This window comes from Papio anubis, chromosome 1 (assembly GCF_008728515.1).
Source record: "Papio anubis isolate 15944 chromosome 1, Panubis1.0, whole genome shotgun sequence".
Taxonomy (NCBI): domain Eukaryota; kingdom Metazoa; phylum Chordata; class Mammalia; order Primates; family Cercopithecidae; genus Papio; species Papio anubis.
Window position 1 is genome coordinate 30,927,141 of NC_044976.1, and position 23,774 is coordinate 30,950,914.

General features: G+C 54.7%; 1 protein-coding gene across 3 annotated transcripts in view; it reads left to right on the forward strand.

Annotated features, from left to right (window-relative positions):
• Nucleotides 1-23,774, forward strand: part of KIAA1522 (KIAA1522 ortholog) — a 35,398-nt gene that overhangs the window by 9,070 nt on the left and 2,554 nt on the right. Inside the window, exons 1-6 of one of the 3 annotated variants that reach the window (XM_021939056.2) lie at nucleotides 3,239-3,442; nucleotides 19,393-19,563; nucleotides 19,668-19,723; nucleotides 20,280-20,403; nucleotides 20,986-21,099; nucleotides 21,190-23,751. In XM_021939056.2, the coding sequence (XP_021794748.2) occupies nucleotides 3,352-3,442; nucleotides 19,393-19,563; nucleotides 19,668-19,723; nucleotides 20,280-20,403; nucleotides 20,986-21,099; nucleotides 21,190-23,751 (3,118 nt within the window). In that variant the 5' untranslated portion in view covers nucleotides 3,239-3,351. Of the gene's footprint in view, nucleotides 1-3,238; nucleotides 3,443-16,288; nucleotides 17,452-19,392; nucleotides 19,564-19,667; nucleotides 19,724-20,279; nucleotides 20,404-20,985; nucleotides 21,100-21,189; nucleotides 23,752-23,774 lie in introns of those variants that run through there. The other 2 variants (XM_003891524.5, XM_003891523.3) reach the window with 2 other exon arrangements.

The window sequence follows — 23,774 nt, forward strand, 5'->3', positions numbered from 1 at the left end:
GGCGTGAGCCACCGCGCCCGGCTTAAATTTTGTATTTTTAGTAGAGATGGGGTTTCACCATGTTGGCCAGGCTGGTCTTAAACTGCTGACCTTGTGATCTGCCCGTCTCAGCCTTCCAAAGTGCTGGGATTATAGGCATGAGCCACTGCGCCCGGCCCCTTTTATTTATTTATTTTTTTGAGACACTCTCGCTGTGTCACCCATGCTGGAGTGCAGTAGTGTGATCTCGGCTCACTGCAACTTGCGACTCCCAGGTTCAAGCAATTCTCCTGCATCAGCCTCCCAAGTAGCCAGGACAATAGGCACCCGCCACCATGCCCGGCTAATTTTGTATTTTTAGTAGAGATGGGGTTTCACCATGTTGGTCAGGCTGATCTTGAACTCCCGACCTCAGGTGATCCGCCCGCCTCTGCCTCCCAAAGTGCTGGGATTACAGGTGTGAGCCACTGTGCCCAGCCTTCCCCACCATTTTCTAAGAGGGTCACGAGGCATTCCAGCTCATTCTTGTGGTTCCTGGAGTTCTGGTCCATGTGTCTTCCATACCACCTACTTCTTCCCACCAGTCCTAGCCTAGCCTCTCCTGTGTTCTTGGCAGTGGGCAGTACTCCTCCCACAGGATCCTGGAGCTAGCACTGACTGCAGTGAAAGTATTTATGCGCTATCATCACTACCTCCATCAGTATGCAAGCGTCACCGTTGCTACTACAGCTAATCTACAAGCCCCACCATCTCCACCTCCACCAGTTTCTATTAAACACATAGGTGCACCTACTATGTGCTGAGCCTGGGGTTACTAAGAGGAGTCAGACAATCCCTGTTCTTGAGGAAACTGTTCTGGTTGGAAAGGCAGATACTGAAACTCTTGTCTGAAGGCAAGTGCCGGGATGGTGAACATGGGGTGCAGGGGAGCCCTGGGGTGTGATCAGTACTGTATCAGAAGGCAGCACTAATGTCTGTGGGGCCTTCAGTAAGGAAGCACTGAGCTGGGGGAAGAAGGGGTACAAGGAAGACTTCATGGAGGAGCAGCATGTAGAGCAGGGCATTGAGAATGAAAAGGCACCTTTCAGGCCAAGGTGGAAGAGGGGATGGCAGATGTGAAGGCCTGGAGTTGTGTGCTGGAGGGTGACAAGCAGTTTTGTGTGGTTGTAGCTCTGAGAAGGAGGAGATTCTCATCTCAGAGATGAGGTCTGAGATGAGGCTGAACTGGTAGGCGGGGGCAGCTCCTCCAAGGCTTCCTGTGAAGGCCAAGGTACCTGCCACACTTCAGACATCCTTTGAGCCTCTTCACATACCTGTTCTCACTTAATTCATGCCAAGAAATTTAGACTTTACCCTGGGGTATTCCCTCTGTGCCCCCGTACTAACCGTCCTTTTTATGGGCTCCAGTTTCCCTATCTATATAAATTCAGGGAATTGGCTAGCAGATAGCTTTGACACTAGAACCGTTTTCTCTGTGCAGAGTACACGCAGCTTGGTACACATTGTATGCTCAATGAATATTTTCTATGGGTGAATAACTTGCCAGCCTTTCAAGGACTGCACTGTTGTCAACCTGAGACTCTAGCAAGACAAGGGCCTCAGAGAGAGTTGGGTTTAGCTTTGACTCTCCCATTTTGCAGGGAGGGAAGAGGGTGTGCTGGAGCCATAAGAGGCAGCACAGTGTAGTGGAGGGGCTTGTTCCAGTGGCAGGAAGGATAAGCCATGTGGGGCCTACAATGGAGGGCTCTAGACTTCCAGCCCAGTGCTCTCTCTGCTGTACCATGCTGCCTCTAGTTGGAGAGACAGGGCAGAAGTTATGGTAAAGAAGAGTCATAGCCCAGGCAGTGGGGCCCTGGGCAGGTCCCTCAGCACAAGGACACCTGTGATGAGGACACAGAGGTGGGGCCCCGGGCCTGGGCCCCAGGTCCCAGATGAAAGAAGGCTTTTCATCTCTCTGTCTTTAATTTTTCACTCTGTCGCCCAGGCTGGAGTGCAGTGGCGCAATCTTGGCTCACCGAAACCTCTGCCTCCCAGGTTTAAGCAATCCTTCCACCTCAGCCTCCCAAGTAGCTGGGATTACAAGCATGAGCCACCATGCCTGGCTAATTTTTTGTGTTTTTAGCAGAGATGAAGTTTCACCATGTTGGCCAGGCTAGTCTCAAACTCCTGACCTGAAGTGATCTGCCTGCCTTGGCCTCCCAAAGTGCTGGGATTACAGGTGTGAGCCACAACACCTGGCCTTTTTAAAGAAAAACACCCCCCCCCCCACACACACACATATTTTGAGACAGAGTCTTGCTCTGTCTCCCAGGCTGGAGTGCAGTGGTGTGATCTTGGCTCACTGCAACCTCCACCTCCTGGGTTCAAGCGATTCTCCTGCCTCAGCCTTCTGAGTAGGTGGGATTACAGGTGTGCGCCACCATGCCTGGCTAATTTTTGTATTTTTAGTAGAGATGGGGTTTCACCGTGTTGGCCAGGCTGGTTAAAAAAAATATTTAACAGGCCGGGTGGGGTGCTCACACCTGTAATCCCAGCACTTTGGGAGGCCGAAGCAGGCAGATCACCTGAGGTCAGGAGTTCGAGACCAGCCTGACCAACATGGTGAAACCCCATCTCTACTAAAATTACAAAAATTAGCTGGGCATGGTGGCGCGCGCCTGTAGTCCCAGCTACTTGGGAGGCTGAGGCAGGAGAATCGCTTGAACCCGGCAGGCGGAGGTTGCAGTGAGCCGAGATCGTGCCACTGCATTCCAGCCTGGGCGAGAGTGAGACTTGGTCTAAAAAAAAAAGACCTACCTTACACAATTGTCTTGTGGATAAAATGAAGTAATGCACGAAAGCGGTTAGCACAGAGCCTGGCACATAGTAAACACTAAGTAAAAGGGTGCTACTATTTTGAACACTGTAACTACAGAAATACAGTCAGTTTGATACATTTGTACACACAGGCACGTGACACTCATGGGGAGGTGGCTCGTGGATTCTAACTGCAGCAGGGCTCCGGATCGGCGTTCTCCCAGCTCCATTGCACTCCTCAGAGCGGTAGCCTCTGGAATGAGAGAGCGGGCAACCCACCTGCCCCACCTGGACTGGCCCGGCTTTCCCTTGTGCGCCCTAGGCTGGGCGGCTCAGCAGGTCTCCCAGGTTCCGGGAGGGCGGAGCCAACGGGATGCGCGCCAGGCCCCGCCCCTCCTCCGGTCCCGCCCCCTGTCTGGCCATTGGCCGCAGAGCTCGGGGGCGTGGTCGCGCTGGGGCTGGGGGCGCCCGCGGTGCCCGCCCGCGAGTCTCGCTGCCTCCCTCCCGGGGCTGCGGGCCCGGCGGCCGGGCTGGCTGGGCCGCGCTTGGGTTCCCGCGCCGGCTCCCGCGCCCGCCATGGGCAACTCACACCACAAGAGGAAGGCCCCCAGCGGTCCCCGGGTCCGCAGCTTCTGGCGGTTCGGGCGGTCGGCGAAGAGGCCGGCAGGTAGGGGCCGGGGTGGGGGCGGGGCAGGCAGGGAGAAGGGTCCCTGCTGCGGCCGTCGCCACCGCCGCTGCCCTCTCCCGGGGCCTAGAGTGAGTGTGGGGGGTTCGGGAATCCCCGCGCAGACCCCACCCCTCACAGGCATACGGAGACACACGTACACGGTAATACCCACCGGCGGGCACACGTACATGTTCGCAGTTTACACAGTCACACGCACAACACCCACTCAGATGTACGGACACGCAGACACAGGATCACATACACTATCACACCCACACCCTCGTACCATCGCAGTAGGACGCACAGAGACTGAGACACAGGTACATGTATACCTATGCATGCGGTTTACACAGCCACACGAGCTACACCCACGCGCAGATCCAGACACATAGGCACAGTCGTTCACACACATCGGTCATGTGGGTACAGTTGCCCAGCGTCTTAGGCACACAGATGTACACACAGATTCGTAACTGCACAACCAACCAGACTCGCACTCAGGCTCACAGCAGACCCTAAGGCACTCGAACACACACGCTTATTTCCCAGATCTTAGCCCCCAACAGGCTGAAGGCTGAAAGTTTGTAGGAGGGAGGGGAGACAAAGGTGGAAGGGAGAAGCTGGAAACCCGGGGCTGGAGGCTCGGGACCGCCTCCATCTGGCGCGATCGGGAGTCGGACTGGTTTTCTTGGCTCCCTCCCTGCCCCCACCCGCGCCACCGCGATTTCTCCCCGCCTCCCCCGCCCCCCGTCCCCGCGGTCGCCGCCGCATCTCCCCCTTTCAATGCAGCCACCCAGCTGGAACGCAGCCCTTGCCGGCTGCTGCGGGATCCCTCCGCGGGTCACATTCCAGGCTCCAAGGGGGAGGGGAGGGAATGGGGAAGGCCTCCAACCCCAGGAGATGGGATTCCTGTTTCCCCCAAGTGCGGCAGTTCAGGGTATCCCCGAGGGGTGCTGAAGGAGGGGCTATCGAGAGTGCCTAGTTTTCTTACTGGTGAATCCAGAGATGGGGGAAGGGCAGGATGATTGTTCCATTCCCCTCTCCCTAAGATAGAGGGTCTTCAACATAGGCAGGCACCTAAGGGATACCTGTTGGTCTGGGGGAGTGAGGAAATCCCAGAGGAGGTGGGGTGAAGGGGGCCCTGCTGTGGTGGGAGAATCTAGGGGTGTATTCCCAGGATGGCCCACATTCCTAGAGATTCCGAACCAGAGCTTGATGATCTCATCGCTCCATGGAGGGGGTGGTGGAAAGAGCCTGGGCTGGGAAGTGGGAGACCTCTCCTCTCAATGAGGCTCTGGAATAGGCCCTGGTGACCTTGAGCAGATTCCTTTCACTTCTCTTGATCACCCTGGCTCCTACAGGGGCCCTGTCTATGAAATCAGGGGCCCTAGGTGACTTCTTGGGACCTTTACCGTTCTGGCTATCCATTTCCTGGATGAAGAGACTGAGGTCCAGGAAAGAGGGACTTGTCCGAGGTCATTTGCCTATGGTGGTTTGAGGTAGTAATGTAATCAAAATGACAATAAGAAAATGGTTAACTAAGTTCAGTTAGGCTCTTTGAGGATTTCTCAGAAGGTAGAATCTCTAGGACCTTCCAGCACTCTCCCTGCCCCAGCAGTCCTGAAAGTCCTAACTGCCTACCTGTCTCATAGAATCTGCACTGAGGGGGCAGGACTGGGGCTCTTCATCTGTCCTCTGATGGTCGCTCCGATCTGATGGTTTCCTAGGAACTAACTGTGGGCCCAGACTTGTGACCATTTGTGATGGAGGAGAGAGAAGATAAGGAGGCTGTTTTTATAGTCTCTTGCCTACTGGCCCTTGAGGAAGTGGCCTGGGGCTTCCAGCAACACTTGTGAGCTTCTAGCTCCTGCTGAAACTCATGGCTCAACTCAGGCTTTAAGGCGTTCTGAAAAAAATTAGAAAGCAATGTCAAGACAACACAGAAATTAAGTGTGGGGGCTAGGAAATATTCTAGGCTATATATCAAAAGCCTTCTGGGTTGGGGTCAGCTTTAGAAAACTGAGGAGATGGCCGGGCGTGGTGGCTCAAGCCTGTAATCCCAGCACTTTGGGAGGCCGAGACGGGCGGATCACGAGGTCAGGAGATGGAGACCATCCTGGTTAACCTGGTGAAACCCCGTCTCTACTAAAAAATACAAAAAACTAGCCAGGCGAGGTGGTGGGCGCCTGTAATCCCAGCTACTCGGGAGGCTGAGGCAGGAGAATGGCGTAAACCCGGGATGCGGAGCTTGCAGTGAGCCGAGATCTGGCCACTGCACTCCAGCCTGAGCGACAGAGCGAGACTCCGTCTCAAAAAAAAAAAAAAAAAAAAAAGAAAAGAAAACTGAGGAGATAGTCCTAATTGGTATTTGAAGTAACCACAGGATTGAAATTAGTCCTAAATTGTTGGTTAAATGAGATAACCAGGGATTTGTTTCAGCTGTGGGGTATGGTTGTGAGCAAAGGCATGAAGTTGAGGTCAGGTGAGGTGGCTCATGCCTGTAATCCCAGCATTTTGGGAGGCTGAGGTGGGAGGATCGCTTGAACCCAGGAGTTCGAGAGTAGCTTGGGGCAACATGACGAGACCCCCCCCCCATTTCTACAAGAAATAAAACATTATCTGGGCGTGGTGGCACATGTGCCTTTGGTCCCAGTAGTTTGAGAGGCTGAGGTGAGGGGATTATGTGAGCCTGGGAGGTCAGCTGCAGGAACCCTGACTGCAAGCACTGCACCCTGTCTGGTGACAGAGCGGGAGACCCCTGTCTCCAAAAAAAAAAAAAAAAAAGAAAGAAAGAATGGGCTGATGTGCTCTACACCTTTTGCACAATCCCAGCACTTTAGGAGGTTGAGGTGTGGGTGGATCACTCCTGAGGTCAGGAGTTTGAGATCAGCCCAGCCAACATGGCAAACCCTCTGTCTCTCTACTAAAAATACAAAATCCAGCCAGGCATGGTGGCAGGCACCTGTAATCTCAGCTACTTGGGAGGCTGAGGCAGGAGAATCGCTTGAACCCAGGAGGTGAAGGTTGCAGCGAGCCGAGATTGTGCCACTGCACTCCAGCCTGGGTGACAAGAACACGACTCCATTTCAAAAACAAAAAACAAATGGAGTTGAGACTGAACATGGAGGTGGGAGGGAAAAGTAGCCGAGGGTCCTTTTCTTGAGGTTCCATTGGGAATGTAGACCTCAGTACCTTTGGTTTTACTTGTGCTGAGGATCCTAAGTCATCCTCGGCGTCAGCCTCTGCTGTGACAGGCCCAGGTGGGGACTGGAGCTTGAGTATAAGTACTCAAGTGCCAGTATAAGTAATCATTTCATTAGTCTGTGAGAGAAGGAGGGAGAGAGTACAAGGCAGGGAGAGAGGTCTGGAGTCTGCAGGCCATAGGGAGCCAGTGAAGGTGTTTGAGCAAGGGGGAGGAGTCTACAAAAATGGGGTGTTAGGAAGATGGCTCTAGGGTGGGGGCAGGTGCAGGCAGGACAGGTTGAGGGGTGGGGTGGTGAGAGTGGAGGCTGAGAGACTGTTGTAGTAATCCAGGGGAGAGATGATGAGGTGAGGGCTGGGGACAGGGTGCGGACTGTGGGAGTGGAGAGGAGTGGCAGCTACAGAGAGAGACTTCGGAGGAAGTGACTGAATTGATAAGACCTGGGATTAACCAGATGTTGAGAGTATCAACTTGGCCGGGCGCGGTGGCTCAAGCCTGTAATCCCAGCACTTTGGGAGGCCGAGGCGGGTGGATCACGAGGTCAGGAGATCGAGACTATCCTGGCTAACATGGTGAAACCCCGTCTCTACTAAAAATACAAAAAAAAAAAAACTAGCCGGGCGTGGTGGGGGGCGCCTGTAGTCTCAGGTACTTGGGAGGCTGAGGCGGGAGAATGGCGTGAACCCGGGAGGCAGAGCTTGCAGTGAGCCGTAAGGGCCAGAGGGAGCTGTGTGGGCTTCTGTGCTTGAGGCTGCTTGGCTGGGAGATGGTAGCAAAGATAAAAATAAGGCCCTATGCTGTCCCTTTACATCAGTTAGTTCATTTGTCCTTTGTCCTCCAACAGTCCCACAAGCGACAGGCTATTCTCCCATTTTAGAGATGAGGAGGCTGGAGTTCAGAGAAGTGAAGTCACTTTCTCAAGGCCACAGCAAGGAGATGGCTGAATCTGGATTCAAACTCAAGCCTGTCACATTACAAAGCCTGTGCCCTTCATCCGTTTAGGAATAGAAGGGTGTCATCTTATGATGGAGGTGCCTGCGCGTCCTCTGGGCAGAGAAAGCCTGCAGCCCCCAGGGATTTGGACTATGTAGAGAGGACTAGTGGAGGAAGCACTGTGGGGAGGGTTATGGGTTGAGGACTAAGCATTAAAGCCTCCAAGCGCTTAGAGAGGGAGCAAGTGGGAAGGGGAAATCAAGACTCAAGGAAGGGTTGATCCCTCGGATCAAATGCCCTTGGAAGGTAGAGAAGGGTGAAGGTGTATGAGGTGAGGCCTCCTGACTGCTGGAAAGACACTGTAACCTGCCAGGAGTGTTTGGTCTTGGCATTCAGGGATCCACCCAACTCTACCCTCCAAAGGCTAGCTGGGCACTTGGTTCTGGGCCGGTTGGGGAATGGTGGTGGGTGTGAATTGGTAGCCTAGGAAGACCTGCCCTCTTCCTGTTCCCACGCATTGCACGGTCAAGCTTACACACGTGGCACTCCTTCTGGTTGGATTTATTGTTCCCATCGTGCACATGGGGAGACTGAGTGAAGGGACTGCTGGAGTCAGAACATCTGGAATTCTTTTCATCCTTCCCCTTGCCTGTAGACCTGGAGGTTTAACTTCTTGGAGTCTGGGGTCTTTGGTAGGTTCCACAGCTGGAGAAGGCTCCCTCCTCCATTCCCCCCATGTCTCCTCCCCTTTCTTGTGGGGAGACTTGTGACCAACTGCTTGGGTGACTTGCTTGTGGGAGCCCTGGGCTTCCAGATAAGAGGCTGGTCCAGCTCTCTTTGATCTGAGGGATCTGAGATAAGCAGAATCTCTTTGCTGCCCCAGGCCCCAACTCAAAGCAGGGAACCACTGACCCCCCCATCCTTCTAGGGGCAGAGTCATCCATGGTGAGAGCTCTTTGGAGATCATCTCTCCAACCCCCACCACATCTCAGATGAAGAAACTGAGGCCCAGAAAAGCACAGTGCCTGGCTCAGGATCATGTTGCAATTAAGGGGAAATGCAAGCTCCAACCTAGGACTCCTCACTTCAGGGCAGTGAGATCTGGTCTGGGCCTGGAATTCCCTTCCCTCCCAAACTGAGGGGTTAGGGCTGCCAGATGGAGGGGTATCACTGAGGAGAGATAGGGAGCTGATGTCAAGTGTTCCTTATCAGACCTTATCTTAATGGCCCTTAACCCTACTTGAGATTTGAAGAGAGCTGGAGTAGAGGGGAGAGGAGGCTGCTGGTGGCATGGGAAGAACATGAGTCAGAGTTGGGCTCACATCCTGCCTTTGCCATTACTGGCAGTGTGACCTTGGGCAAGTCTCTGACCCTTGGGGTCAGGGTTTACACTAGATTGTGTGGCTTTCTTTAAGGTTCCCAGGCACTCTGTGAGGTGGGTATTAGTCCCACATTACAGATGAGGGGACTGAGGCCCAGAGAGGCCAATTCATTCATCCAAGGCCTGGAATCCAGTCTTCCTGATTCCCGCTCTTTCTTCTCCCTACTCTGTGGTGGCTGCCTCTGGCATCCATAGGATGGGGATAATCATGCCTTGAAGGAACTAAGGAAAGGGCTATGGAAAGTTAGAATTGTGCCTTGGCTGAAAGGGATTATTATGTCATTGCTGGGAGCAAATACTAGCCCAGAAACTCATTAGGACATTTATTAATATTATTGTAGCTAATTCCTCCGTGCACTACTGCCTGTTCCCCCAGGGCACCCCGTGGGATGGGCTCCTCCCCTCCCTCCTCTGGGCACTCCCTGCCCCCCATTATTTACCTTAGAACCGGCCTGTCAGCTCTGTCCCTGCTGGGGTGGGGCTGAACACCAAGGGAAGGAAGGAGGGGGATTCCCGCACAGGTGGGGTACAGTGCCCCCACTTTCTTTGGGCAGGGATTGAGGTCGTGCCCCCACCCCTCAACCTCCCTTACCCATTAACTTTCTCAGACTTAGGATCACTAAGGTTGTTGGAGTGAGACCCAGGTTCAACCACTCCCTGGTTGGATGACCTTGAGCAAGTTAGTCACTTTCCCTTGAGCCTCCTGGTGCTCATTTGTAAAAAGGAAACTACTGCCTTTTAACTTTCTTGTTAGGTGTTCTGCGATACAGTAGAAGAGAAAGTGTTTTGAGAACCATAAAGCGCCTCCACCTGAAAGTTTGTTATGCTCTTTTTCCCTTGTTTTGCCTCTTTGGGAATAAAATATACAAACATTCTGGTTTCTGCTTCTGCTTCTAGAATGTGTAACGGTGGGGGGGCAGGGGCCCTTCATTTGTGCACCTGTACAGTGAGGGGTTGAGGCTAGGGGCCTCTGAACACCCAGGATTCTGGCTCATGGGCTGGCCAGGGACAGTTCGGACAGGAGTAGGGAGTTGGGGGCTGGGTTGGCTTTGGAGGGTTCAGCCTCCTGAGCAAGGCCACCTGGACAGCTGTGCCCTCCCCCCTCATTCCTCTCCCCTGAGTCAGGCCTGCCTGGCTGTGGGCGCGCCACCACCCCCGCCCCTTGCTCTGGAATGGGGCAGGTTGAGGCCTCACCCCATGGAGGATGTTGCCAAGACAGTGTGTGCGCATGTGCATGGCCTTGGGAGGCAGGGGCTCCCTCCCATTCTGCCCTTTCCCCAGGCTTTGGAAAGCCCCTGAGTAGGGGCTACACACACCTGTTTTTCTGTACACACAGCCCCTTGGCAGGCCCTGTGTGGGTCTGTGCAGTTGCTCACGGGTGAGGAAAGCAGGGACTAGGGTGGCTTAGGTGTGCTTTATGGGTGTTTATTATTGTTTGTTTGAGATGGAGTCTTACTCTGTCACCCAGGCTGGAGTGCAATGGCATGGTCTTGGCTCACTGTAACCTTCGCCTCCCGGGTTCAAGCAATTCTCCCGCCTCAGCCTCCTGAGTAGCTGGGATCTCAGGAGCTTGACACCACACCTGGCTAATTTTTGTATTTTTAGTAGAGTCGGGGTTTCACTATGTTGGTCAGGTTGGTCTTGAACTCCTAACCTCGTGATCCACCTGCCTTGGCCTCCCAAAGTGCTGGAATTACAGGTGTGAGCCACGGTGCCCGGCCATGTGGGTGTGGTTTTGAGAGTCCCCACCTGTGCAGGGCACCTGGCTAATTTTTTTTTTTTTTTCAAGATGGAGTCTTGCTCTGTCACCCAGGCTGGAGTGCAGTGGCATGATCTAAGCTCACTGCAACCTCTGCCTCCCGGGTTCAGTGGGACGCTGCCTGCTGCCCGAGTCTCTGCCCTGGTAAACTGTCTGAGTTGAGGAGCCCGCAAGTGTGCTTCCCGGTGTGCCCTGTGTGCTGGGGACGTGGCCACCAGAAGCAGTGTCTTCTCAGATCCAGGAAGCCTCCTCCCCCAGGCAGGTTGGGGATGAAGGTGCGGTATGGGGTGCTTCCCTCATGGCCTCAGCCCTAGGCTGCACCTCTGGATTGCCAGGGCAGAAAGCCCTGCAACAGGGACTCTAAGTGTGGCCGTGGGCAAGGTCTTTCCACTCTCCGGACCTCAGTTTCTTTGTGAAGTACCCTTCCCAGTCACCTGAGACTCAGGTTGTTGAGCCCCTCCCCAACCAAGCCACAGGTGTATAGATCTGGGGTGACTCGGAGAGGCTGCGGGCTCTGACTTGGGTGGGGAGGGGGAGGGGTGTTGCTGGGGCAACCAGATGTTATCGAATGTAAGCCCTTGGATTTCTGGGAATTTGCAGCTGTGGCCCTGACTGCCAGCTGTGGGCTTGGGACCTTGATGAGCTGATGTTCCTCTACCCCTGTCTTGACAGGAACTCAGCCCTTAGTTTCCCTGCTTAGAGGGTAGCTGAGGATGACTGTCCTGTATGGTGAAAGGCTCCAGTTTTAGAGCCAGCCAGAGTTTGGGAAGTCACCTAGCTCTCTGAGCCTCATAGGCCCATGATCAATTACTAGGAAAGTACCTTCCAGTACCTGCCTCGAAGAACTTTTGTAAGACCCATGAGGACAGAGACTGCATTTTGCCTTTCACCAGGACCTGGCATGGTGCCTGGCATGAATTAATCACCCTGCAAATGTCGGTCTACTGGTCTTTTCTGTTTGTGTGAGACTGATAAGAAGAGTGGGTGGGTGGGTGTATCTGGCCTAAGAGGGGAAGAGTGGGGACAGTAGGTGGTCAAGAAACCTCCAATTTGTAGAGTCCCATGACCCTTTTTCAGAGGGGAGATCAGGTTTGTAGCTGGCACAGCGCACAGAACATGACTTTTGGATTCAAGTTGTTCTGAGTGAGAATACTGATTTGCCATTTATACCGTGGAGGCCAGAGAGGGCAGCTTTATAATGCTTGCTCCCTCTGGTCTCCATTCCCTCTTCTATAAAATGGGAATAAAAGTGCCTACTTCTTAGGATTGTTGTTTAGATCTCATTGATTTGTTGATGTGACGATTCAGCTCCACAAATGTTTGTTCTCTGGAGAGCAAGACCTCAGCTTGTACTTGAGTAGTCTCAGAGGCCAGTGCTAGGGTGGCAGCAAATGGGGAAGGAACTTCAGGGGGATTGTGTTGCTTGGGAGCCTCTGTGAATTTTTAGTTCCCTAGAGACTCAGAGAGAAAGGTGCTATGACAGAGGGGTGTCCTTAGGCACGGCTGGTGGGATACTGCACAGATACATATATATAGTTCACAGATTCTCTTTCACAGTCTCTGCTGTGCTTTTTAGAGTTACCAGGGGAATCTTTTTTTTTTAAGTTTTATTTTTATATATTTACTTTTTTTTTTAGAGACAGGGACTTACTCTTTTGCCCAGGCTGTAGTGCAGTGGCACAATTACAGCTGACTGTAACCTCGAACTCCTGGGCTTAAGCCCAGCCTCCCAGGAAACCTTTTTTTTTTTTTTTTGAAATGGAATTTTTTTGCTGTCTTACCCAGGCTAGAGTTCAATGGCTGTGATCTTGGCTCACTGCAATCTCTGCCTCCTGGATTCAAGAGATTCTCCTGCCTCAGCCTCTCGAGTAGCTGGGATTACAGGCGCCTGCCACCACACCTGGCTAATTTTTTTTTTCCCCCCAAAATGGGAGTCTTGCTCTGTCACCCAGGTTGAGTGCAGTGGCATGATCTCAGCTTACTGCAACCTCTGCCTCCTGGGTTCAAGCAATTCTCCTGCCTCAGCCTCCTGAGTAGCTAGGATTACAGGCGCCCGCCACTGCGCCTGGCTAATTTTTGTATTTTTAGTAGGGACGGGGTTTCACCACGTTGACCAGGCTGGTCTCAAACTCCTGACCTCGTGATCCACCCACCTTGGCCTCCCAAAGTGCTGGGATTACAGGCGTGAGCCACCACACCCGGCCTTTGTGTATTTTTTTTAGTGGAGATGAGGTTTCACTGTGTTGGCCAGGCTGGTCTGGAACTCGAGCTCTTTTTTTTTTTTTTGAGACGGAGTTTCACTCTTCTTGCCCAGGCTGGAGTGCAATGGCGTGATCTTGGCTCACCGCAACCTCTACCTCCTGGGTTCAAGTGATTCTCCTGCCTCAGCCTCTCCAGTAGCTGAGATTACAGGCATGCACCACCATGCCTGGCTAATTTTGTATTTTTAGTAGAGACAGGGTTACTCCATGTTGGCTGGGCTGGTCTCGAACTTCCAACCTCAAGTGATCCACCCACCTCGGCCTCCCAAAGTGCTGGGATTACAGGCGTGAGCCACCACGCCCGGCCTGGTCTCGAACTCTTGATCTCAGGTGATCTATCCGCCTCAGCCCCCGAAAGTGCTAGGATTACAGGTGTGAGCCACAGTGCTAGCCCAGAATTTTTTTTTTTTTTTTTTTTTTTTTGAGATGGAGTCTCACTCTGACCCAGGCTGGAGTGCGATGGCGTGATCTCAGCTTACTGCAACTTCTGCCTCCTGGGTTTAAGCAATTCTGTCACCTCTGCCTCCTGAGTAGCTGAGACTATAGGTACACACTGCCACCACACCCAGCTCATTTTTGTGTTTTTAGTAGAGAGGGGGTTTCACCATGTTGGTCAGGCTGGTCTTAAACTCCTGACCTTAAGTGATCCACCTGCCTCAGACTCCCAAAGTGCTGGGTTACAGACGTGAGCCACCGTGCATGGCCGGAATGTTATTATTATTATTATTTTTTGAGACGGAGTCTCGCTCTGTCGCCCAGGCTGGAGTGCAGTGGCCGGATCTCAGCTCACTGCAAGCTCCACCTCCCGGGTTTACGCCATTCTCCTGCCTTAGCCTCCTGAGTAACTGGGACTACAGGCGCCTGCCACCACGCCCGGCTAGTTTTTTGTATTTTTTTAGTAGAGACGGGGTTTCACCGTGTTAGCCAGGATGGTCTCGATCTCCCGACCTCGTGATCCACCCGTCTCGGCCTCCCAAAGTGCTGGGACTACAGGCTTGAGCTGCTGCGCCTGGCCTGGAATATTTTTTAAGTGTCACTACCCAGCTGAAACCCTCAAGGTCTATGGGGCCTAGCCTGACCTGGTACCTGCTCTCCTCTGATTCGGTCTCCTACCATTCTTTCCATTGCTCAATCCTCCAGCCATACTGGCCTCTGTCTTCCCTGAAACCCACCACTCCTGCCTCAAGGCCTTTCCACTTGCTGTAGCCTGTCTAGAAGACTCTCCCCCAGGTACCTGCCCTGACTGGCTCCTCAGTATTCAAGTCTCAGTTCCAATGTCCTTTTCTGTTTATTTTATTGTATTTGTTTATTTTTGAGACAGAGTCTCACTCTTGCCCAGACTGTAGTGCAGTGGCGGGATCTCGGCTCACTGCAACCTCTGCCTCCTGGGTTCAAGTGATTCTCCTGCCTCAGCCTCCTGAGTAGCTGGAATTACAGGTGTGTACCACCACACCCGGCTAATTTTTTTGTCCTTTTAGTAGAGACAGGGTTTCACCGTGTTGGCCAGGCTGGTCTCAAACTCCTGACCTCAGTTGATCTGCCCGCCTCGGCCTCCCACAGTGCTGGGATTACAGGCATGAGCCACCGCGCCTGGCCAATTTTATTTTTTTTGTTGTTGTTGTTGAGAGGGAACCTCGGTCTGTCGCCCAGGCTCCATGGAGTGCAGTGGTGCGATCTCAGCTCACTGCAAGCTCCGCCTCCCGGGTTCACACCATTCTCCTGTCTCAGCCTCCTGAGTAGCTGGGACTACAGGCGCCCACCACCACGCCCGGCTAATATTTTTGTATTTTAGTAGAGACAGGGTTTCACCGTATTAGCCAGGATGGTCTCGACCTCCTGACCTCGTGACCTGCCTGCCTCGGCCTCCCAAACTGCTGGGATTACAGGCGTGAGCCACCATGCCCGGCCTGATTTTATTTTTTAAAGATGCCTGTCACCAAGGCTGGAGTGCAGTGGCTGGAACATGGCTCACTGCAGCCTCAACCTCCCAGGCTTAAGCAATCCTCCTGTCTTAGCCTCACAACAGCTGGGACCCCAGGTGTGTGTCACCATGCCTGGGTAATTTTCAAAGTTTTTTGTAGAGATGGGATCTTGCCTTGTTGCCCAGGTTGATCCTGAATTCCTGACCACAAGCCATCTTCCTGCCTCCCACAGTGCTGGGATTACAGGTGTGAGCCACTGTGCCCAGCCTATTCTTTTCTTAGAGGGACTTTTCTTGACAACCTAACTAAACCACTCTCCCCTCTGGCCCCACCAAACCTTCCTGTCACGGCTCTAGAGTCTTCACTTCCCAAAATTACATTGTTAGTTTACCTCATCCATGTATTCATCAAATATTTTTTGAAGTCAACTCATAACATGTTCCATGGCCGGGCGCAGTGGCTCAAGCCTGTAATCCCAGCACTTTGGGAGGCCGAGATGGGCGGATCACAAGGTCAGAAGATCAAGACCATCCTGGCTAACACGGTGAAACCCCATCTCTACTAAAAAATACAAAGAACTAGCCGGAAGAGGTGGCATGGTGGGCGCCTGTAGTCCCAGCTACTCGGGAGGCTGAGGCAGGAGAATGGCATAAACCCGAGGCGGAGCTTATGTGAGCTGAGATCCCGCCACTGCACTCCAGCCTGGGCTGGCTGAGCAAGACTCCGCCTCCTCAAAAACAACAGGCCGGGAGCGCCAGGAGCCATGCCTGGTCTCTAGCATTTTGGGAGGCCGAGACGGCGGGATCACGAACAGGAGATCGGGAGACCATCCTGAGCACACGGTGAAACCCCGCTCTCTTACTAAAATACAAAAATTAGCCGGGCGAAGGGCGCCTGTAGTCCTGTTAGGCTGGAAGGGCTGAGCAGGAATGGCGGAACTCCAGGGCGGATTTCTGCAGTGAGCCGAGATCGCTTTACTGCACTCCAGCCTGGGGGCATGTGAGCAAGACTGGCCTCCCAAAAAACAACAAATAACAAATGTAAATAAATAAATAACAAAAAAAAAGTAATGTTCCAGGCACTGATTTTGACTCTGGGGATAAACTGGTGAGCAAGATAAAGTTCTTCTCCATTCACTATAGTCCCTAGTACTAGGTTAATACATGTTTGCTGATCAAATGAATGGATACAACCATCTTTTTTTTTTTCTGAGATGGAGTCTCGCTCTGTCATTCAGGCTGGTGTGCAGTGGTGGAATCTTGGCTCACTGCAACTTCTGGCTCCCGGGTTCAAGAGATTCTCCTGCCTCAGCCTCCCGAGTAGCTGAGATTACAGGCATGCACCACCACACCAAGCTAATTTTTAATTTTAATTTTAATAGAGACAAGGTTTCACCATGTTGGCCAGGCTGATCTCGAACTCCTGACCTCAAGTGATCTGCCCGCCTTGGCCTCCCAAAGTGCTGGGATTACAGGCGTGAGCCACAGCAATCTTAAAAAGAGGAGTTATTGGCCTTGTTTTCATATGAGGTCATGACTTGTGTGATGGAGCTGGATTTGAACCTGGACCTGACTTCTTTCCCAGTACTTCTCCACCTCACCTCCTTTTTTACTGCCTTCACTCATGGGCTGTTTCTTGGCTAATTATGTTCTCCCTGCCTGGTGATCCAGGACAGATTCACTGACAGAGTGGGGCCAATGTGAAGAATTCCAGGCTAGGGGAGAAGGAGGTCTGCTTTGAAGTCGAGCCTCTGCAAGATTAAGTGTGATCTTGGAGAGTTCACTATGTTTCTCTGGGCTTCTGATGTCACATTGCCAAAGTAGGAAGAAAGTCCTGTGGAAAGTGTGGGGCTGAACATATGTATGAGGGGCTGTACTTCCAGCCACTGTGGTTCTGCTCTGGGCATCTCCCTGGCTTCCCAGGACTGTGTCCTGGGACTGGCCCCTGCCCCTCTGGGGGCCTCTGCCCACAGCCTTGCCATCCCACTAGCAGCTCTGGGCTCCTGCCTGGCTGCTACAGGCTCTGAGCTCTTTCCCCAGGGAATTACTCTAGCCAGCCAGGAGGCTTACAGGTGGGCACTCTGCCAAGTCTAGTCTGGTGGCCCCTCCACCTACCATCTGGCAGCTGGGACCCCTGCCTTAACTCTGGACTTGGGGGCAGGATGAGTGATCCGCTACTGGATTGAGTATCTTCGTTCCTCGTAATCATACTCTACTGGAGCAGAACACCCACGGACTCCTGGCCGCAGTTTCCTTTCTGTGCCTCTGCACCCCATTTGAGGGGCGGGGTCGGCAGATGGGCGGGATCAGTGGCGAAGGTGGGAGGAGGACCTGGAGAGCAGCCCCTCCCCCTCCTCTGCCTGGAGCCGGCGCTCTGCGGCTGGGCGGGAGGGCTCACATCCCCATAGTGCTGGGTTACAGTGAAGGCACGCCCCGCACTCTGCTCTGGAGACGCTGGGTGGGATAGGGAACATCCCGAGTGGCGCCCGCAGTCATGGTGGTGTTCGTGGGCCGCCACCTCCCGGCGCTCCTAGGGCTATTTAAGAAGAAGGGTGAGTGGGTGTGGCTTGGGGGGAGGGGAGGGATGCTCGATGCCTCCCTTTGCCAGACCCTTATGTAGAATGGGGGATCAAGACTGGGCAAGAGTAATGGGGTGGGGGCTGGAGGCTGATAATGAGGCCAGAATCTCCCGTCCGGCTGTGCTTTTGTCCAGCCGCTTTGTTGCTGCCTTTGTCTGGGCCCTGCTTGTGGCTTGGGAGGATGGATCCAGGTGTCTCTGACCTTGAAGCCTGCAGCCCTCCCGCGAGACTTGCCTCCCTGCCGGGGTACCCACACTTTACTGGGTACAGCCTCCCAGTCAAGATGTACTAGCCTTTCTAGTGTGCCGGGGAGGACGGGACGTGGACAGCCCAGAAGAGAGGAGAGTAGTACCGCTGCAAGCTGGGGAGCCTGCTCAGTGAAATCTTGTTTAGAGGCCTGGGAATGGAGAAGTTTTGGAGGGAGGGGCCTGTTCCTCCTTCCTTCTCCTAGGAATTGGGCTTTCAGTCCTGGATTAAGACATAGGGATCAGAGTTTATTGGACTTTTGAGGGTTGGGGGCCCCCAGTCTGAGTGTGATCCATGAGTCCCCTCTGGAAACCTGGAGCTGAGTCCAGGGTCTGTCTGACTCCTATTGCTGGGTGACCTTAGGCAAGGCCTTGCCCCTTTGAACCACTTCCCCACTGGCAAAATCTGGGGATCTAGGACACTGCTCTGGTCAGATCTGTTGGGGGCCTCCTAGCTCTGACCTGTGGGATTCCTGCAGACTCCCTGGGGCAGGAGCTGTGGCTGTTGACGAATGGGCTGAGGGAGGAGGAAAGGCAGGTTTCTGAACTGAGGACCCTGCTCCTGGGGCATGGCCCTTTAAAGGGCTTGTTTTGTTCCTGTCGCTTTATAAGGTGCTACCAAGGTCACATGACCCTTCCAGTGCTTTTGCTTATGTTGTGGGTTTCATTTAAAGGGGGGCTGGGGCTGCAAAGTGCTGACACAGCCCCCCATCCCCAGGATTAGATGGCCAGCCCCTCCACAGGCGGGGCTTGTAACAGGATCCTTTGTAATGGATCTCTGGCTCCTCTGCAGCAGGGGCCAGGGCCTCCAGGAGAGGGGGATACCTGGGACTATTTCCCCAAGAGAGACTGGAGCTCCCTTGGGCGGGTGGAGGGGCCTGGGTCTTTCTTCTCCCCTCCCCTGCCCATCTTTCCACTAAGGGGCAGACACATGGGTGAGTAGGGGACCCAGGAACTTATCTCCCTGGTCTGCATCCTCCCTAGGATTTTCTGGGAATCTGGTTGTAACTCATGCCAGCTCTCCTTCCTGATTTCCCATGGTGTCTTCTTCCTGGACCTGGGTCAAGCGGTGGCATGAAAAGGGTGGTTTGTTTTCCTGTGAAGTGGGGTTTTGGGTATGGAGGCGAGAGCAATGTATTTGCTATGGGCTATGTGTATACTCGGGATGTCTTTTGTGGGGCCCTGAGTGATGTGTGAGTACACAGTCGTGGATATACTTGGTTACTGTTTGTGTATATACAGAGCAGGGACTGTGGGTGTTGTGTTTACGTGTGGGCTGGGTGTGCTCAGTGTGCGTACCTACGTGTGTTTATACTCAGATGCCCTTTGTTTATATACATGAACGACATCTGTGGGTGCTGTGTACATACACAGTAGACCTGTGTACCTGTGTGCCCTGTGTGTGGTGCCTTATATGGGGCCCTTTGTGTGGTATGGGTACTTAGATTTATGTACACTTGGGTGTAGTTTGTGTATATGGGGGCTGTGTGTGTTGAGTGTTTACTGCAGAACTGTGGGTTATGTGTCCAGACTGGGGGAAGGGGGCATTGCTTGTATATGCAAGGGCTGTGTGCAGTCTGGGGACCATGGGTGCCCTTGCCATGGTACCTGTGCACCTGCAGGGCCCAGATGCCTTTGCCTCACTTCCCTTCCTCCTCCCTCCCACTAGGCTCTGCCAAGGCTGAGAATGACAAACGTCTAAGTGTAGGGCCCGGCCAGGGGCCAGGGTCTGCAGTGGATGAGCACCAGGACAACGTCTTCTTCCCCAGTGGGCGACCCCCGCACCTGGAAGAGCTGCACACTCAGGCCCAGGAGGGGCTCCGCTCCCTACAACACCAAGGTAACCTTCCTCTCCACTCCACTCCCCTCTCCTCCCTCCAGTGCTGCATTGTCAGCTCTCAAGGTCAGGGGCCTAACTCAACAAACCCTTCTGGTGTCTTCCAGAGAAACAGAAACTGAACAAGGGCGGCTGGGACCATGGAGACACCCAGAGCATCCAGGTGAGCCCTGTCTCCAACTCAGTCCTGACTCTTCTCTACCTGCTTGACCCCTGGCAAGGATATCTTGGAACATTTCTGGGTCTCAGTTTCTTTCCTCTATCACAAAAGGCTACACTAAATGACCCCTGAGGGCCAGTCCAGGGTTTCTCAGTGCTAGGTGATGCTGGAGGGGATATGTGACTCAAAAGTTCGAGTGAGAGGCTAGACATGGTGACTCACACCTGTAACCCCAGCACTTTGGGACACCAAGGTGGGTGGATCACCTGAGGTCAGGAGTTGGAGACCAGCCTGGCCAAAATGGTGAAACCCTGTCTCTACCAAAAATACAAAAATTAGCCAGGTATGGTGGGAGGTACCTATAATCCCAGCTGCTTGAGAGGCTGAGGCAGGATAATCGCTTGAACTCAGGAGGCGGAGGTTGCGGTGAGCCAAGATTTCGCTACTGCACTCCAGCCTGGGCGACAGATTCGTCTCAAAAATAAAAAAAGTTCCACTGGGGAGCCTTGAGGAGGCAGCCCCACCCAGATCAGGGCCTGATCTCCTTCTACCCTGATAGTCCTCACGGACGGGGCCGGATGAAGACAACATCTCCTTCTGCAGCCAGACCACCTCCTATGTGGCTGAGAGCTCCACAGCAGAGGACGCGCTCTCCATCCGCTCGGAGATGATCCAGCGCAAAGGTGGATTCACGGGCAGGGGAGAGGGACAGGGGGCACCACTGGGTCCCAGCATCTGTAGCTTCTTTTCCTCCTTATCCAGTGTTTCGCCAGGCTCTCTGATTCAATGAATTCGGGAAACACGGTACCCTGTGTCCTCTTGCACATTCATGATACACACTAACTATAAAGCAGTTTAAGAGTTAGAAAATCTTAACTGTTGGAGGCCTGGTGTAACTACGTGCCAGCTGTGTGACCTTGGGAAAACCCTTAACCTCTCTGAACTTCCGTTTGATATTCTCTAAAAATGAGGATATAAGTACCTTATTGGAATGAATGCCAAATGTTTAGCATGCTGACTAACACATAATAATATGTTTACTAAATAATAAGCTATCACTAAAGGGAAATTACCATCGTTGACTTAGTAGCCTTCCAGACATCTTACAGAAAAGAAGCCTCTAGCTTTGTTTAACCTAGCCTTGCCCATACCTACTTGACTGCGGAAATCATTTCTCGCAGAGCTCTTACTACAAAAGTAGTGCCCTGCAGAATGTGCCCTGAGTCCTTTGCTGTAACAGTTTTTCTCCCCCGACCGGCCCCCAGGCTCCACCTTCCGACCCCATGACTCATTTCCCAAATCTGGAAAGTCAGGGCGGCGTCGGCGGGAGCGGCGGAGCACTGTGCTAGGACTCCCGCAGCATGTGCAGAAGGAGCTCGGTGAGGCCTGGTTTAGGAGGGCAGTGGTGGTGGGTGGGGAGCCTTGGTCATCCCTCTCTGGTGACCCCACCTCCTCCCTGTCCCTTCCAGGCCTGCGGAATGAGCGTGAGGCACCAGGCACGCCCCGGGCTCCTGGTGCACTGGATGCTGTACGCATCCCCACAGTGGACGGCCGCCCCCGAGGCACCTCAGGGATGGGGGCCCGGGTGTCCCTGCAGGCGCTGGAGGCAGAGGCGGAGGCTAGTGCTGAGACAGAGGCCATGCTGCAGCGCCACATTGACCGTGTCTACCGGGATGACACCTTTGTTGGCCGGTCCACGGGCGCCCGGCCCCCACCATTGACCCGGCCCATGTCCTTAGCAGTGCCTGGATTGACAGGAGGGGCAGGGCCTGCAGAGTCCCTGAGCCCGGCCATGTCCATCTCCCCCCAGGCCACCTACCTGTCGAAGTTGATTCCACATGCTGTGCTGCCACCCACAGTGGACGTGGTGGCCCTGGGCCGCTGCAGCCTGCGCACACTAAGCCGCTGCAGCCTGCACTCGGCCAGCCCAGCCTCAGTCCGCTCGCTGGGGCGCTTCTCCTCGGTCTCCAGCCCACAGCCCCGCAGCCGCCACCCGTCCTCCTCCAGTGACACCTGGAGCCACTCTCAATCCTCCGACACCATTGTGTCTGACGGTTCCACCCTCTCCTCTAAGGGTGGCTCTGAGGGCCAGCCGGAGGGCTCTATGGCTAGCAATAGCATGGCACCCCCTCCCCAGGGAGGCAGTGGGAGGGGCTCCCCCAGTGGGGGCAGCACCGCTGAGGCCTCAGACACACTCAGCATTCGGAGCAGTGGGCAGTTGTCTGGCCGGAGTGTGTCCCTACGTAAGCTGAAGCGGCCTCCACCCCCTCCCCGCCGGACCCACTCCCTCCATCAGCGGGGCTTAGCAGTGCCTGATGGGCCCTTAGGGTTGCCCCCTAAGCCTGAGCGTAAGCAGCAGCCCCAGCCGCCTCGGCCACCCACCACTGGTGGCTCAGAAGGGGCGGGGGCAGCACCCTGTCCACCCAACCCAGCAAACAACTGGGTACCTGGCTTGTCTCCGGGTGGCTCCCGGCGCCCCCCACGCTCCCCAGAACGGACGCTTTCACCTTCCAGTGGATACTCGAGCCAAAGTGGTACTCCCACCCTCCCTCCCAAGGTCCTGGCAGGTCCCCCTGCTTCCCCAGGCAAGGCCCAGCCCCCTAAACCAGAGCGTGTCACGTCCCTTCGCTCCCCTGGGGCCTCCGTCTCCTCTTCCCTCACGTCTCTATGTTCCTCCTCCTCTGACCCAGCCCCCTCAGACCGCTCTGGGCCACAGATGTTGACCCCCCTGGGTGACAGGTTTGTCATACCTCCTCACCCCAAGGTGCCTGCCCCCTTCTCTCCACCTCCCTCCAAGCCCAAGAGCCCTAACCCAGCTGCCTCTGCTCCAGCCGCCCCTGCTATGGTTCCTGGGCCTGTTTCTACCACTGATGCCAGTCCCCAGTCCCCTCCTACTTCCCAGACAACCTTGACCCCACTGCAGGAGTCTCCTGTCATCTCCAAAGACCAGTCACCCCCACCATCCCCACCCCCATCTTATCATCCACCCCCACCACCCACTAAGAAGCCAGAGGTGGTTGTGGAGGCACCATCTGCCCCAGAGACTGCTGAGGAGCCCCTCCAAGATCCCAACTGGCCCCCACCCCCACCCCCTGCCCCTGAGGAGCAGGACCTGTCCATGGCTGACTTCCCCCCACCTGAGGAGGCCTTTTTCTCTGTGGCCAGCCCTGAGCCTGCAGGCCTTTCAGGCTCCCCAGAGCTTGTCAGCTCCCCGGCTGCTTCGTCCTCCTCAGCTACTGCTTCGCAGAGTCAGCCCCAGGGTAGCCCAGACCCTCCTCCAGCCCCGCCAGCCCCAGCTCCTGCTAGTTCTGCCCCAGGGCATGTGGCCAGGCTCCCTCAGAAGGAACCGGTGGGCTGCAGCAAGGGCGGTGGGCCTCCCAGGGAGGACGTAGGTGCGCCCCTGGTCACGCCTTCGCTCCTGCAGATGGTGCGGCTGCGCTCTGTGGGTGCTCCAGCAGGGGCTTCCACCCCAGCACTGGGGCCATTGGCCCCCCAGAAACCACTACGAAGGGCCCTGTCAGGGCGGGCCAGCCCAGTGCCTGCCCCCTCCGCAGGGCTCCATGCTGCCGTCCGACTCAAGGCCTGCAGCCTGGCCGCCAACGAAGGCCTCTCAAGTGCCCAGCCCAACGGACCGCCTGAGGCAGAACCACGGCCTCCCCAGTCCCCTGCCTCGACGGCCAGCTTCATCTTCTCCAAGGGCACTAGGAAGCTGCAGCTGGAGCGGCCCATGTCCCCTGAGACCCAGGCTGACCTCCAGCGGAATCTGGTGGCAGAACTCCGGAGCATCTCAGAGCAGCGGCCACCCCAGGCCCCAAAGAAGTCACCTAAGGCTCCCCCGCCTGTGGCCCGCAAGCCATCTGTGGGAGTCCCCCCACCCGCCTCCCCCAGTTACCCTCGAGCTGAACCCCTTACTGCTCCTCCCACCAATGGGCTCCCTCACACCCAGGACAGGACTAAGGGGGAGCTGGCGGAGAATGGAGGTGTCGTGCAGCTGGTGGGTCCAGAGGAGAAGATGGGCCTCCCGGGCTCAGGTACAGTGGGCAGTGCAAGGTGG